This window comes from Podarcis erhardii, assembly GCF_964252035.2.
Source record: "Podarcis erhardii genome assembly, chromosome: 2".
Lineage (NCBI taxonomy): Eukaryota > Metazoa > Chordata > Lepidosauria > Squamata > Lacertidae > Podarcis > Podarcis erhardii.
The window spans coordinates 74,941,044-74,958,003 of record NC_138498.1 but is presented as its reverse complement, the minus strand read 5'-3'; the positions used below and the strand labels follow the sequence as shown (position 1 = coordinate 74,958,003).

General features: G+C 46.1%; 1 protein-coding gene across 2 annotated transcripts; it reads right to left on the bottom strand.

Moving 5' to 3' along the window:
• Window positions 1–5,636: 5,636 nt before the first annotated feature.
• On the bottom strand, window positions 5,637–16,018 carry GPR62 (G protein-coupled receptor 62). Of its 2 annotated transcripts, none has more exons than XM_081850493.1 (2): window positions 15,279–16,018; window positions 5,637–7,149 (listed from the first exon to the last, which is right to left on the bottom strand). In XM_081850493.1, exon 2 carries the CDS (start codon window positions 7,045–7,047, stop codon window positions 5,812–5,814), a length of 1,236 nt encoding a protein of 411 aa, XP_081706619.1. In that variant the 5' UTR covers window positions 7,048–7,149; window positions 15,279–16,018; the 3' UTR covers window positions 5,637–5,811. The 2 variants fall into 2 exon arrangements, with proteins under 2 accessions (XP_081706619.1, XP_081706618.1); XM_081850492.1 differs by lacking the exon at window positions 15,279–16,018 and adding an exon at window positions 8,725–8,864.
• Window positions 16,019–16,960: the final 942 nt, after the last annotated feature.

Here is a 16,960-nt window from a genome sequence, read left to right as displayed (position 1 = left end):
GATAAATAGACAACCCCTTTCTTGGGCATGTGTCAAAACAGGACCAAGGTTATGAATATGGGGCTTACTATAATCAGTGCAACCTTGTAAAGGGCTTTTGGAATTAGCTTGATGGGTGAAATTGTATCTCTACAAACAAAGTGCTGCAATTATAACACAATGCACACTTTCTGATTCAAAGGTGACTGTTAGGTGGAAAATGAAGGGAATATTGTTAAAAGGCTCCTGGTTGTATCAGGAAGCCTTTGTTAGTGCACCTCAGGTGGGCAATTTTTTCTCAGTGTCCACATGACACCCTCATCAAAATTCTGTTCCATATTCTCCCTTCCTGACCCTACTTTTAATCTAGCTTTACTGTTTCCACAAATACATATTTTGTTTGGGTACTCATAAAATGAGACAGCATTTTGACAAGGATGACAACATGTTCTTTGCAATGGGGCTCTGGCAGTTCACACATAGGAGAACTTTGCGTGCTCTGATATTCTGCTGGGAGTTTCTGCTAGCTGTCACTCACTGGATCGTCCTCTTTCTCTCTCTGGCTGGGAGGCTGTGTAATTCCCAGTGAAGGAGCTTTAAAACAGGAGTGGAAGTCCTGGGGCCACCCCATGTTGTTGGACTCTGTCTCCCATCATCCCCAGCCAGCATGACCAATGCTCGGGACTGATGGGAATTGTAATCCAGCAACATCTGGAGGGCCCCATGCCTGCTTTAAATGAAAGAACCATAAACTACTATAGCTTGCTTTATATTTTTTTTCAGTCACCGCACAGATCTGACTTTGGACAGATTTAGCTGTCCAAAGATAAGCCATGCTTTGTTAGCCTAATCTCTCCTTAATCAAATACTAATGGAAGCATTGGAGTTACAGTGATTCAACTGTGCCAGAGAGGGCTTTCCATTTGGGTACATGTCCCCAAATCATGTAAGTAAGACAAGAGAGTGAGGTAAAGTGTCATTGAAAAATCACCCACCAGCAGCCATTTAATGCTTTATTTGTTTTTACAACAAGTTTTGGAGTTTTGTTTTGGAATTATTTATTTTTTTGCTTGCTGGATCCAACAAATTACAGAAATCAGATTTCCATTTTTAAAAAACCAACATTCAGAGAAAATCTCCATAAGGAAGCAAAGTGAGGTGGGTTGGTCATTTGGTGCACTGCAGTGTAGTAACATAGTCCACCCCTGAGCAAAGTCACAGCATCTTCAACCATTTCCCCTACATAGACTTCTTCTACATGCCATGTTTGAATTTACAGGGAGTTGCCCCCATTAGCAAGTGTTTCTATATGGGTTTGGGGGCATTCTTTGACTGAAATGGGGAGGAGTTTGTGGACCTAATTAAGGGGCCTGCTAGCTCCCCCCCCATAGTTATGAATGTTGCATGTGGTGGAAAGAAGAGGAGGAGTTTGGATTTGATATCCCGCTTTATCACTACCCTAAGGAGTCTCAAAGTGGCTAACATTCTCCTTTCCCTTCCTCCCCCACAACAAACACTCTGTGAGGTGAGTGGGGCTGAGAGACTTCAGAGAAGTGTGACTAGCCGAAGGTCACCCAGTAGCTGCATGTGGAGGAGCGGAGATACGAACCCGGTTCACCAGATTACGAGTCTACCGCTCCTAACCACTACACCACACTGGCTCTTTTTCATCCCCTGGGAGAAGGGACTTCAGCATGAGATGGGCCCAAAGCAGTCTTGCAAGGGAAAGTTGAGCCTGTTTTCTAGCTGCCCATCTTCCCTCGACTCGGCGGGAGACGGGAGAAAAATCAAGTGTGTTCTAATGCTGAAGTATCTAAGTAGGCTACCTTCTTTCACTATTATTAGTATGCCCACTCACACCCCTTTCTAGTCTCCTGAGAGCTTGTGGAGATCCTTTCTCAAATTCTCAGCCCTGTCTCTCCAGCCATGGATGACTGTTTTCCCCACCCTGCAGCTGAAACTGAAGCAGGGCTCCAAGAACTCAGAAAGGAAACAACCACAGCTCATGGGTACTTGCCTTGCATGCATACGATCCCAGATTTAATTCTGCCATCTCCCTTTAGAAATAATCAGCTACCAGGTGGAACCATCAAGCAGGAGCATTGGCATGCATCCAGCTCCAGGCTCAGGCAACGTAGCTCACAACTGCTGGTGGTCCTTGGTGGGGATGCATGCACTGAAACAGGCTGGTGGGATATGGATGAGCACCATGATGTGGATGGCGGTGTACATTTATATGCATTTCTGATCTGCATCTGCATCATGTTCAGATGCCTGCTTTGGCACATAGAGCTCCCTTGTTGGATCAAAGGCAACTGGACTCCTTAATCGAACATAAGATGCAAAACCAGAAATAACCTGAAGTTTTGCTTCCAAGAACAAAAGTTAGTTAATATAAGTGTGGATAGTAACTATGGCAGGGATGGGGACCCTATGACCCTTCATTTGTTGTTGAACTCCAGCTCCCAGAAGCTCAGCCAGCATGGCCAATGGTCAGCAATGATGGCTGCTATAGAGTCAACAGTGCCTGGAGGGCCACAGGTTCAGCATCATTAGGATTTTTCCTTCCTTCCTTCCACAAATGCTTCCTCTGTTGGGAATCATAGAATCATAGAGTTGGAAGAGACCACAAGGGCCATCGAGTCCAACCCCCTGCCAAGCAGGAAACACCATCAGAGCACTCCTGACATATGGTTGTCAAGCCTCTGCTTAAAGACCTCCAAAGAAGAAGACTCCACCACACTCCTTGGCAGCAAATTCCACTGTCGAACAGCTCTTACGGTCAGGAAGTTCTTCCTAATGTTTAGGTGGAATCTTTTTTCTTGTAGTTTGGATCCATTGCTCCGTGTCCGCTTCTCTGGAGCAGCAGAAAACAACCTTTCTCCCTCCTCTATGTGATATCCTTTTATATATTTGAACATGGCTATCATATCACCCCTTAACCTCCTCTTCTCCAGGCTAAACATGCCCAGCTCCCTTAGCCGTTCCTCATAAGGCATCGTTTCCAGGCCTTTGACCATTTTGGTTGCCCTCCTCTGGACACGTTCCAGTTTGTCAATGTCCTTCTTGAACTGTGGTGCCCAGAGCTGGACACAGTACTCCAGGTGAGGCCTGACCAGAGCAGAATACAGTGGCACTATTACTTCCCTTGATCTAGATGCTATACTCCTATTGATGCAGCCCAGAATTGCATTGGCTTTTTTAGCTGCCGCGTCACACTGTTGGCTCATGTCAAGTTTGCGGTCAACCAAGACTCCTAGATCCTTTTCACATTTACTGCTCTCAAGCCAGGTGTCACCCATCTTGTATTTGTGCCTCTCATTTTTTTTGCCCAAGTGCAATACTTTACATTTCTCCCTGTTAAAATTCATCTTGTTTGTTTTGGCCCAGTTCTCTAATCTGTCAAGGTCGTTTTGAAGTGTGATCCTGTCCTCTGGGGTGTTAGCCACCCCTCCCAGTTTGGTGTCATCTGCAAATTTGATCAGGATGCCCTTGAGTCCATCATCCAAGTCGTTGATAAAGATGTTGAATAAGGCTGGGCCCAAGACAGAACCCTGTGGGAGGTTGAAGGCATGTCATATTCATAATCCTTGTACCAGAACCATCAGCCTACAAGCCCAGTCCTGTGCAAGTTTCCTCAAAAGCATGTCCTACCTGAGGCTTCCTCTGAGAGAGGTTGTGCGCCTAAGTTTGTAGCCTTGATACATAACCCAAAACTCACTGCTGGTGAGAAAGTCAGCCCAAGCCAGCTAAGCCACATCACCACCACCACCTCCGTCTCCTGTGATTTATATAAACAGCACCCGATGAGCATGCCCCTGGAACAAATGGAGTGCCTCTCTACTGATGAGTTAAGGACTAAGTCATGCCCTGACACAAACAACTCTTTGGCATCTTACTGTGACAGACCGAATTTGTCACATGGAGCCAATCAAGAGGCGACTTTCACTTTAGATTAAGGCTGGCTTGCTAGAAGTGCCTTTAGGCAGGCAGGTACTACGCTGTCTCACTCAGCCGGCTGCTGTGAGCTGCCTCGTCCACCCCTGCTTTAAGTGTTTGCTTCAGTGGAACTTTCTTCAAGGTCACCAAGGGATTCAGCTACACAGAACCAATGGCTCTGCTCAGCTGGAATGAATTGACTCTCACTTGGCCTCATTGGGAGAACAAGGCCTACAGTGTAGGTTCGCCTCCCTTTCTTTCCTTAATGGTCCTATCTCTGACAAACCCAGGATTATTCACAAAGAGCATGGAAACAGAGAAATTCTGTGAGCACCAATCACTCACTCAACACTAAGAACACTGGTAGGTGCCTCTTTTTGAAAATGCCTAACCCTAAAGCAGAGAAAAATCTGTACTTGGTGTTGCTACACTATGGGCAGTCACATTCACATCATACATTTAAAGCACTAACAATCATGGCTCCCCTCAAAGGATCCTGGGAGTTGTGGTTTGCTAAGGATGCTGGTAATTCTTGGGAGGCCCTATTTCCCTCACAGAGCTTCACTTTCTAAATTTCCCCGGGGGATTGATAGCTGTCCTACTCTTCAATACAAACAAGAAATGAAGGGTCTACAGACTTTTCTCAACCCCCCTGCCATTTTTTTTAGGAAGACCAAGATTAATTGGCAAGTGGCGCATTCTGCCTATGCCACAAAACAAAGTCGGGGCAAGTGGCTTTGAAGGCTTGGATTATATTATCTGAGTTTGAATAATTTTATGGCAAAACAGCAGAAAACCGTCCTAAGAGCCATCTTAATGCACAAACCTTTCAAGCATCTGTTTGCAAATGCAATGGATTCTGCCCCCTGTATCTACAGCTGCACATACACTATACCTTTGAATCACATTCAAAGCACATTCATTCCTCCCCCCCCCCAAGAATTCTGGGCACTGTAGTTCATGATTCACACAGTTACAATTCCCAGTAACTATTAACAAACTACCGTGCCCAGAATTCCAGAGTTATTCTTGCCTAGGGCATATGCAGTGGTTGTCCATTTGTTGAGTGTGATGCAGTGAACATTTCCCCACCTAGCAGTTGTGTTCCCTGCTTCCATGCCACAGCGCTGAATTGTTGGAGAAATGCTGTTTCTTCTCCTCAACCAAAGCATTGTAGTTATGAATCCAGTGCAGATCATGGTTGTTACAGCTCTCCTTAACTCCAGCTGATAAGGGCTACAACTCCCATCAGCCATAGCGCAAACAAACTGCTCTAGTATCAGTGGTGTAGGATAAATGCCACATCCCTCCTTCCCTATCCATGCCATTTTGGAGGGTTTAAAAGCACCCCACCATTTCCAATTACTTTTGGAGTTGTGCAGGAATGCTCTCTAGCACTGGAGCTCACATTTTAAAAAATAAATAAATTACCACGGCCTTCACTATCTATCCATGACAAAACTTAACCTGCCCTTTCCCAGTGGTTGGGGAGAAATAGCACTATTGGCCCAGCCAGTATTTTAACACTTATACCAACAAGCACTTTGGGAGATGGGTAGTGTGGAAAGGCCTCCACTTCCAATATTATCTCTTACTGTCTGCAAATATAGTTGAGAGTGCTCTCCTTCACAGTGCCCCCCCTTCCCCCAGGTGGATGCCAACAGTAGCCTAATGGTACACCTGGCTCTGATCCCACCAGTTGCAACCATGAGCAAACAACCCGTTTAATCACATTTATTCTCAGAGAGAAAATCAATTGTTCAATTTCAGATTCCTCCCTAAAGGAGGCTTGGTCAGGTCTTTCAGCACACTGAACCTTCTGTTCTTCCCCTCTTAACTTAAAAGGTAGGTGGAAAGAGATGGCTGAAGTGACTTGAAAGCACTGGTGTTTCGTCAGTTGGTTTCTTCTGGGATCTGTCCTGGGATCCGGAACCCCATTGTAGTCTGGTCCAAAGTGTTCCTAGGGCTGGAATTCACATACGTAGAACGGGTCTCTGTTGTGCAACTGGTCCTCTGCAGGAACTGGAGGAAATTCTCGTGGATGGACCCTTCTGGACTGGAGATGCACAGCTCTTGGCTTAGGGGCTTGCTGAGGCAGTGTCGCCCCAGCTTGGACAGCTCTTCCCTGATTTGACGGTTCAGCAGCCCATAGAAAAAAGGGTTGATAGCAAAGGAGGAATAGGCAAGCCAGGTCACAATAATCTCACCATAACTGGGGATGGTCAAGACAGAGTTGATGGAGCAGTGGAGGTGGAAGGAGAAGAATGGAAGCCAGCAGCAGAGGAACTGACCTACAATCAGGACCAAGGTGAGGGCAGCTTTATTCCCACCAAACAAGCGTTCTGGTGACAGCCTGGGAGGTGCATTCCTGGTTGTGATTATAGTGACTTGGCTGTGAATGGAGTCTGATCTTGGTCTGGGTGTGGCAGTCCAGGATGGGACAGGAGCATGCTGCAAGGATGCGATCCGGGCCACTTTGTAGATGCTGCCATAGACAGCAAAGATGATTAAGGTGGGCACTATGAAGCAGAGAGTGCTGAAGATGATCACAAAGATCTTCTTGTGGGCACCTGGGCTCCAGTACACAGTACACTTGCTGGCACTGCTGGCCCCATCGACTTGGGGCCAACCCACGAGTGCCAAAGCAGCTACGAGGATGGACTTAACCCAGATGAAAGCCACAACGGTAACTGCGAGCCCGGTGGTCATCTTGACTTCATACCTCATGGGGTGGACAATGTAGTAGTAGCGCTCGATGCTGATGACTGAGATGGTGAAGATGGAGGCACTGATGAAACAAACATTCAGGAAGATCAGAGTCTGGCATTCGGCGATGCTGTACAATACCCTGTTGAAGCAGGTGGAGCTGGATATGATCCCCAGCGGCATGACAAAAATGGCAGACAGCAGATCTACTAGGCAGAGGTGGCAGACAAAGATGAACTTTCTCAGCAAAGGCGTCTTGAGGATGACTACCATGACTGCTGTGTTGGCAACCAAAGCAATGACACTCAGCATGACCATGAAGAAAATGCCAATGGCCTCCTGAAACTGGGACACTCCAAGTGAAGAGAAGGCATCGAAACCCTGGGTAGAGTTGATCCTAGTTTTGTTTACCATTGTCCCCATGGTCTAGTTCAAAGTGACCTGTGTCTTAGCAGCAAGAAGTACCTGTGGATGTTCAGAGTATATGTCACTGCCACCATCTTCCTTCCTGGTAGTTCTTGATCCCTGTGAAGAACAACAAATCTTGGTGACATAGGAATGACTGGAACAGAATGTGCTGCCAGAATCGAATGGGAGACAAAGTAGCTTGAAGGAACCAACCATTGCACATGCAATACTGGAACACAGAATGAACACATTGACTATAATGGGGTAGGGATGAGACACAATCAGTAGGACACACAGTGAACTAGGTGAGGGCGTTCCAGTGGTTTAAATACTAGGAGGTCAGAGGGGGAAACCCCATCAGTTGCTGTTTTGGAAGACTATAGGGGGCATAATTTTGTGTAGGTGGTGTTGGGCATGCAGATGTTGTTAAGGGCCCCCTAACTCCCCCTCCCATTATTGGAGCTCTGGGGTGCTCATTGCTATAATAATCAACTGTGACTTTATCCATCCTGTTAAAAGGTAATTGAGGTGACTGCAGTTGCTCCTCAGTGGTGTAGCATAGTTTGCTGGTGGACTGGACAATCTGGTGGTGCTGGGCTGCAGTGCAGCTCCCTCACACACTGGAGCCCAGCAGAGGAAAAACATAGTGATGCTGCAGCTGCCTCTCCTCTCCTGCCCTGGGCCAGGCCTGATCCAAGAGTGGAGCTCTGGCATGTCAGTGCTGGGACATCACATGAGGAGCCAAACAGAGGAGAGGAGAAGCATGATGGGGCAGCGGCAGTAACACCCTCCCCCCTCCCCCTCTTGGCTGGTCCAATGGGTGTCCCTTCATTGGCCATGAGCAAAAGGTGCTGCCACCACCCCTGCCCTGAAGCCCCAGCTCGGTTGTGGCTTCCTTCCCTGCAGCTCTGGCCTTGATAAGGGGGCCTGTCATGGGAGCACCTGCTTGTGCCCCCTGAAAAAAATATGCCCAGGGCAGCAGCTCCCCCAGCCCCGCCCATGCTATGCCTCTGAGTGGCAGTGATGCTGATGTCAGGAGTGCAGCTCTGAGGTTTCACCTTACCCCAGCTCATGGGACACTACTGCCTACTTCAACCTTCTGCCAAAGTAGGAAGTCCCCTCCTGCAACGTATGTGGCCTCAGCTTACAAACCTCTAATAAAGGAGAGCCCACTATCTTCTGAGACTGTCTGTTTCACGGCTGAACAGTTTGCACCATCAGGAAGTTCTTGCTCTGGTTGGTATGTGTGGTACTTTCAAAATATGGCAGCACAATTATAACCACATTCTCCGATGAACTCTAGGTTAAGGCTTTGAGGGGCATCAGTAAATAAGATGCAAGGTGGTATTCATGTGGTTGAGCTAGCTTCTAACTTTTTTCCTGCAAACATTTATCTGGACTGGCACAGGAAGGGTCATGACAAGGCCACAGCCTCAATATAATTCTAATTCTGTTTACTTGAGCAATTTTCTTATTGCAGTTGACAAAACCCAACAAAACCCAAGAGTGTATCCAGAAATCAAATTTCAGATTAACAGGCTAGCAGATTTTTGAAGTGGAGGATGGAATCTCCTCAGGTGAGATCCCAATAACCTAAAGAGCCATGGCAACCTGGGAAAACTTTCCTCAACTGAATACAGATAACTGCTGGATCCTGCAGCTAATCTAACAGAGCCAATAAAAAATTCCTACCCCATCACATTTTGGTCCAGTCAAGAGCCCCTTATTCTGAGAATGTGACGTCAGGAAGAGTTTGCCATTGACTTCCACAGGGGCAAGACCAGCCCCTTTATATGCAGGGCAAAGAAAATGAAACCTAACAAGCCTGCATTATGAAATCACTGCTTACACAGGAGCAGAAATTGATCCGGGAGGTATTAAATCACCCTGGGCTGATTTCCCCCTCAGGAAAGAAAGGAAATGCTCCCAAGGGTCATTCTTGGGAACAGGCAGTGGTGGTTCTTCTGTACACAGTGACATCATCTTAGTAGGTGGAATAAGTTCCTCACTGGTTGCTATGAGCTCTATCTTCCTGGACTCTGGCACTTTCTGGTAGAATAAGCAGTCTGTGTGTGCGCGCGCCCTCTTAAGAATGTTGAGGATGGCTTATCTCAACCTAGAATCTTTTTCAATCAAAACTGTCAGTGTTGTTACTCTGAATAGTGTGTATGTCTCTCTCTCTGTATGTATACCTCATTCTAGTAGTTTTTTTAGAAACAAGCTTTAGACTTCATCCTTGTATATTCCCTTTTCAGTCTCCAGTAGGGGTATTCACCAGGCACCCCACACTATCCACCATCAATAAGAAATAAAATGAGAGAGGCTTCATTCCCACCTCTAGATAGCTAATCCTGGAAGTGACCACACTTTAATCCAGTAAAGTCAGCAAAACAACAACAACAACAAAACACACACACACACACACAAAAACCCCTATCAAACTAGCATAAGAAACAACATATTGAAAGTTGCAGTGTCTACCTCATTAAGGAAGAGGCTTGCAATGATTTTATAGTTTAACCTCATTTATGCTAGACTACTTGGCTGATGCCAAGCTAAACCTCTGAAAGTCAGGTCAATCTCCCTGCCATTGGTGCTCCCTTCTATTGTTTCCATCATTTTTTGGGGAGGGTGTAATACTTTTACAGATATTCTCTTATTCAGTCCCCTCCCCCACCGCCCTGTGATGAGGTACCATGTTTGAAATCCAAACTGAGGGCTAAACACAATGTTAGCATTCATGATTAGGCCAGTTCTAGGGGAGCATGGGAGCGCCTTCCACACAAGTCCAGCCCTACCATTAAGCAGAGTGAGGCAGTCGCCTCAGGTGGCAGAGCTTGGAGGAGAGAGTGGTGTGTGACACATATCCTGCACCCCTAAACTATTCTGCTGCCCTCAGGTGCAGTGGAAGACACTGTCCCATTACCAGTGCTAAAGTCAAATTCAATCACCAGCCTGGTTTGCTTTTGTATATGGAATGTGAGGGGGCACCATCTTGAGGTTTTTCAGGCGGCACAATGTGTCAGGCCAGCCCTGCTTCTGCATGTTGAATTCCATGCCACTCTCGAATCATCTGGAAGAAGGAAGCAAGGACAGTTTGTGGAAATGACATGCTTTCTTTCCAAGCCAGCATTGTCAACCCCAGGAGCAGATCAATGCTGGTAGAGGAAAGAACTGTATCATTATTCACCTGACCCACATTACCAGAGCAGCATGGATAATTCCACCCGTGAGGAAGGAACCTCCAACTGTTCTGGTAACGTATAAATTAGCTGTCAAGTCTGCTGTAGTAAACAATAACAATGAAAGCTTTAGCCGTTAGCAGATGTGGATTTAGGGTAGAGCCATCAGTGCAGTTGTAATGGGCGCCGTGCTGCAGGGAGTGCTGAAACAATGCTGTAAAATGGAGCACTGAAACAATGCTGTAAAATGGAGCACGAGAGGCAGGAGAGCACCAAATTTCAGCACTGCACAGGGCACCACTGAAATTTGAGAGCCCAAAGCTCACCACTGCCTTTACAGATGGCCCTATCGATTTCTCTCACCCTCTGTTTGTGTGGAGATGAGTCTCCCAGAGCTATGGTCATATGATTGATACAGGATGACCCAAAGATTATTTTGTGGTACAGGGCTATACTAATGCAGGCTCTTTCTTTGCCCCCAGTGCAAAGTAATGGGACACCATGGGACACCATGCCTGAAAGGATGGCAAAACATTAAGACAGAAATGTTGCTAGGACACTTCTAAGGAACATCTTCCCTGTGGCATGGAAACATGGTTTGGGATGGCCCGAGGCTTAATAAGCGATGATGACATTTTGTTCAGGCCCCAGTTCTTGATTTGGGCTCCACCTAAGGACATACTGTATGAGGAGCTCTGCTTAGCCAGGCCAAAGGTCCATCTAGTTCAGGATTTATCATTATCACAGTGACCAATCAGATGCCTATGAGGAGCTCACAAGCAGGATCTCAGTCCAACAGCATTCTCTACACTTGTGATCCCTAGCAATTGGTATTCAGAGGCATACACTCTCCAACAGCAGATGCAGAATGCAGCCCTCTATAACCTTATCCTTCATGAATTTGTCCTGAACGTTTGCATTCAATTAAAAATTGTGGAGTCACACACCATATGCTTCTTTCTATTGGAGAGGAGGGATTTTGACTGGGGAAAATCACACTGGGTGGTGGGTGGGCTGGGGAGGATCCCTCCCTAGCTCCACTGCTGTTCTTAACCAAAAATATTAGTACTTAAAAGTCAACCTGGGATTTCCCTTGTCTTGAAAAGAACTAATAGACACGTTTGGATTAAACAGGACCATGTTGCCTGAATACATGGCCAATTTCATATCAATCAATAGTGTCATATTCACACCCCCTTCAGATCTTTCCAGCCATTCAGAAGGCAAGCTTTTGAGAGGACTCAGCCAATCTTCCTAAAAATACAACTGCACCTAGCAATTTTGCTGGGTCTAGTAAGGCATCTTCTAGCTTCATTAACACTCTCCTGGCCACCATACTCTTATCTTACAAAAACATAGCCACAGCACAGTCTTTAACAACATGTACACAGAGGCACACTGTAAGTGACATGCATCCTCCCCCCTCCACTGACCTGTATGTATTCTGGTACACCTAGAACTGTATTTTTTCATACACAGGCATGCCCAGTGCCACAGTCTATCCATGCGCACACATACATGCACAGAGCCCGGAGGAGACCAAACACTGTTCTTCCTCTCTCCCAGACAGGCAAGGTTAGTGTGAAATGGTGCATAGTCTGCTGATCCAGCAAAACAGTTCTCTCCCCTGCCTAGTAATAACAGTGGCAGAAGATTCCTCTTTAGATTGAGTTGCCTGGGCAACTCAACACTTGCTGGAGAGGGCTCTAGGTATATTGGGCTTTACCCCAGCGACAAGACCATCCCAGCAACTTCTCTGCAAGGCAGGCCAGCAGCTTCTGCTTCTGCTTTTGTAGCCATGCTGCTGTCATCATCATCTTGCTCCTTTGCTCAGAATCAGCCTTGGACAAACTCCTAGTTAACAAACAAACTAAATTGTGGTGGTGACAAATGCTTGGCTCAACCCAAAGCTGGGAGGGAGGTAACTGGTCGGTCAGAGAATGGGAGATTGATGGAAATTTCTCCCCGAACCTCTTTAGATTATGATGGAAGGATGTATGGGATAGGAAAGGCTGTGGCTTTGAGATGGGCGGGTGGGGTGGGGGTTCTTAAAAAAATTGCTTGACATTTTGCTTGGTAGGACTCAACGCTGGTTGCCCTAATGGACCAGTGCTTCCTGGCTTGAAACAAGAAGTAGGAGAAATGAAAAGTGGAAATAACACAACTAAAAGTCTGGAATTCCAGACCCTCCAAGTGTCCCTATTTTCCAGGGACAGTCCTGGATTTACAGAAGCCGTCCCTGTTTCTGATTTGATCCCAGAATGTCTTGCTTTTCCTTAGGACATCCCTATTTTCATTGAAGAAATGTTGGAGGGTATGGAGTTAGGCAACCCCTGAGCCAAGAGGATAAGTAACTACTGTATACAACATTTAGAAGACATCTTTAGAAGGAAGCCCTGTATAGGAAAGTTTCTTAATGTTTAAAGTTTTATTATATTTTTATATATGTTGGTAGCTTCCCAGAGTAGCTGGGGCAACCCAGTCAAATGGGTGGGATGATGATGATGATGATAATAATAATAATAATAATAATAATAATGGAATAGGATGCCCCTATTTTCATCAGAGGGTATGGAATTCAGCAAAGTCAAATTTCAAAGGTACCCTCTCAGTTAACAAGGTATACTAGTAACTTTGGGGGGTACTCAGCCATACTAGGCCCTAATTCTGCACATACTTGTAAATCTGCCTCTGGCCCTTGATGATCCTGTGACAACACAAGAGCAGCCAGTGCCTGGCACAGAGCACACAGAGCGGGAGAGTGTGATCTGTGAGACAGGATTGGCTTGAGACCATCTCAGATGTTGCAGGGGCAGTTTCCCCCTCCCTAAAGGAGAGCGGCTTGCAAGGCCTGCCATCCCTCAACATTCACCCTTGCAGAAAGGACACAGCTCCTATACCAAATCATTCAGGCAGATGTCTTCAATATAAAGCACATTGGTTGCTGTGATCAACCCTTCTCTTTCTAACAGTACAGAATGATGGAGGTCAGAAGGCAATTGTTTGAATTTGTACGGCCTGAAGCAAGTGTCTCACATTTTTTCATTGGTAAGGCAAGTCCCAAACTCCGCAATCTGTCCCACAGAATACTGCCTTTGGGATAAGTTTATTGAGGACTATATTCTCCTGTGGTATAAATTTCAGTGCTGATGAGACACTCGGATGTGAGTTGTTCCTCTTCTGTTGAGGGCCACCTCCACAGCATCCGTCAAGTGAATGACTCTAGCAGAAAAAGTGTTTGGAGCTGGTGGTCGAGGGCTATTCTTCCAGTATCTCATTCCATGTGTACTTGTCTCTGATGCTTTAAACCCCTTTACTAGATGGCCTTTGGGGTCTCTTACAATGCTACAAGTCCAGCAGTTTGGAAGCCACTTCTGCATGAAGCAATCCCAAACTGCAGTGGGGCAGGGGGAGATGTGTGAATAATGCAAACACATTGAGGGACTCACCCAATTGCCCCAACCCATGTACTTGCATTATTCCCATAACATGCTCTCCTAAGACACCAGAGTGCATCATGTGGGGGTGGTTCTTAAGCTGCAGGTGTGAAGGGGGCCTTAGAGCAGGGTTGGTTAAACTGTGGCTTGGGACCACCAGCAGTTCTCGGTGCACTTTCAGATAGTGCTCTCACTCAAATGTTTAAGAGGCAAATGCTGAAGTGTTAGAGCGTTCTTTGGCATGCCCACATAAGCTGAAATGGGATCAATGTTCAGGTTTGATTTTAAAACTGTTCCCTCCATTTCTGATGTTCAGGCTCTGAGCGCTGCTGCTTGTGTTGCCAAAATGGCACCGTCTACACACACAAGAGGGAAGCACCAAGAGGCTTGAGAGGGCCCAAGGCTAACAAAAGTACAAAAACATTTTTAGGGCAAACACTCTAACGATGGGAACCCCAAAAACAACCCAATGAGTGCTACGTTCAGTAACGACAGAATAGTTACTGGCTGTTGTGGGGACTGGATGGGTAGAGGAATGGAATGGTACTGAATCTTCAAGAGGGCAGGCTCCAACATTTAAGCTGAAAAACAACTGCTTTGGAGACTCTTGGTGGCTATCCTCAGAGTCCTCCTCATTGTCTGCATATATTGCATTATAATCTGGAAGCCTCTGAAGCAACCTCCCACATGGTGTCTGTAAGATAAGACAATGGGGTGATCCACAAAGATCAAGCAAGTGCAAATAGTGACCTACAATAAAATAAATTGTAAAACAGGTTGCAAGGAAGGGGGATGAAACTGCTTTGCAGAAAGGATGTAGGAAAGTGTGTGTGGGGAGGGTATAAATAAAAAAAAATCTGAAGCAAGCCAACAAACTAACTTGAAAAATCACCTCCATAATTGATTTCACCAGTTTTGAAAGCAGGAAGGTGCTTCTATCAGAAACCTTCCTTTTATTACCACTTGGCAGTTTATAGGGCTTATACAAGTATATATCATTTATACCCTTTATTCCTTGCTGCTGTATCAACTACTGAATTGTCATTTTAGACTGCAAACTTCTTTTCACCAAGGTAAGGCAGTTCTTTCCATTTCTCCCCTTGAGCAGCTTTTCTATCACAACCTTCCTTTTTCTTCGCTCTTCTTTGCACTCATTTCAGTTTCTACTCTCTCTCCTTGAATGCAGGTGAGCCAATTTTGACCTAGCATTTCAAGCAAAGGCTTTGCTTGTGCCTTAGTACCAGGGTATTTCTAGATTTCCCTGCCTCTTCTGGAATGTCACACCCAATTCATTGCAGATACGAAACTGGACAAGATGAAGGAAGCTATTTCCCTCAAAAGGTCCAGGGAGCCCGTTCAGTGGAAGGGGCTTGTATTGCTGAGGAACATAGGAAACTGCCATAAACTGAGTCAGACCTCTGGTCCAACTGGCTCAATTTTGCCTGCACTAACTGACAGCAGCTCTCCAGGGTTTAAGGCATATTGGGAAATGAACAGGTGACCTTCTGCATGCAGAGCAGATGATCTGCCATTGCACTTCTCCTTACCAGATGAGATATGTGCCTTTGCCCCAATGCTGTCTCAGACCTACAACCTCCCCAGAAGGACCCACAAAGAAGTCACTCACCTAAGTCGAGTGAGGCTGATGGTCCTTCACTGGCCAGCAGCATCTCTGACTTCTGTCTCCTCCAGAGCAGTGAGTTCTTCATAACTTCCCAGCAAGGGCAGGAGTAGCGGCTTCAGATCTCACCCCTCCTTCTCTGGAGCTGACAGGCTTATCAGTTTTCCATGCTCTGCTGTGATGTCCATTTTCCTAGACAGCAAACCGGTGATGCTCCGCTGGCTTTCGTACCAGCTCCATGAACGGGGGGAACAAGGACTATTGTCCTGTTTACAATGATCTGCTTTGTTTGTGGAATCAAAGTCCTTTCCTGCTGCAGGGAGAAGACAGCTTAAGCAAGGCAATTATTGCACCCTGGAGGTAGCCCAAGACTAGGAAGAGGAGATGCACAAAATCCCTAGGAAGGGGTTGCTGCTGTTGAATTCTCCGCACCTGGAATGGGGCTGGGAGGCTGCTGCTGCTGCTGCTGCTGCTGCAGTAGTGACTGCTGTTTCGCTGTGGATGGCACAGGCTGTCACATCTGGGCTTTGCCTGGCCTTTTAAAGCACTGTCTGTCATTCAGAAAGAATTCTACTGGGTCCTAAGCACCTCCCCCCACAGAGATACATAGGCTTGAGTGACCCAGGACACCCTGTTGTAGGAAATGGGTGTTCTGAGGCTGCTGAACCTCTGGAATTTTCAGCTCTGCAAGGTGGATAATTGGGCCAGGCCATTCCATTCAGATTGTACAAGCCGTACCTAAGGGGTAAAAAGAGAAGCATGATGCAGAGGTGTGTATGGTTTTTTCCCCCTGCAGTGAAAGCAGAGCAAAGACAGCTTCCTGCTAGTTCACTGAGGCCTGTGTTACCAAGCGCAGGGGTTTTTTTACTAGGAAAAGATGAAGCAGTCTCTTTCCAGTTGATGTAGATTTTGCACATGTTCATTCATCCTGTCCCATTTCCACATTAATATGATTTTTTTTAAAAAATTAAAACATGCCAGGAAATTCATATTTAAGTACTTCTACATGAATTTCATCACAAAATACAGATTTATGATTGCACTTTATCTCAATGTATGTAAGCATTCATAAATGTATTTTATCCTAAAATACCGTTTTTTATGTGTTTCATTATGTTTTTTGAATCATAGAATCATATAACTGTAGAGTGGGCTATCTAGTCCATGGGCAGGCAAACTAGGGCCCAGGGGCCGGATCTGTCCCAATCACCTTCTCAATCCGGCCCGCGGACAGTCCGGGAATCAGAGCATTTTTACATGAGTAGAATGTGTGCTTTTATTTAAAATGCATCTCTGGGTTATTTGTGGGGCATAGGAATTCATTCATATTTCCCCCCAAAATATAGTCCGGCCCCCCCACAAGGTCTGAGAGACGGTTGACCGACCCACGGCTGAAAAAGGTTGCTGGCCCCTGATTCTAGTCCAACACTCTGCAATGCAGAAATCTCAAAGCATCCCAAACAGATGACCATCCAACCTCTGCTTTAAAAGCTCCAAGGAAGGAGAGTCCACCACCTTCCAAGGGAGTCCATACCACTGTCAAACAGCTCTTACTGTCGGAAAGCTCTTCCTGGTGTTTAGTCGTAATCGCCTTTCTTGTGATTTGAATCTATTGGTTCGGTTCCTAGTCTCTGGAGCAGGAGAATACAAGCCTGCACCATCTTCCATGTGAAAGCCCTTTAGATATT

Bases quoted from the DNA above. Each gene is read 5' to 3' on its own strand.
- GPR62 (XM_081850493.1), bottom strand. From the start codon at position 7,047: ATGGGGACAATGGTAAACAAAACTAGGATCAACTCTACCCAGGGTTTC.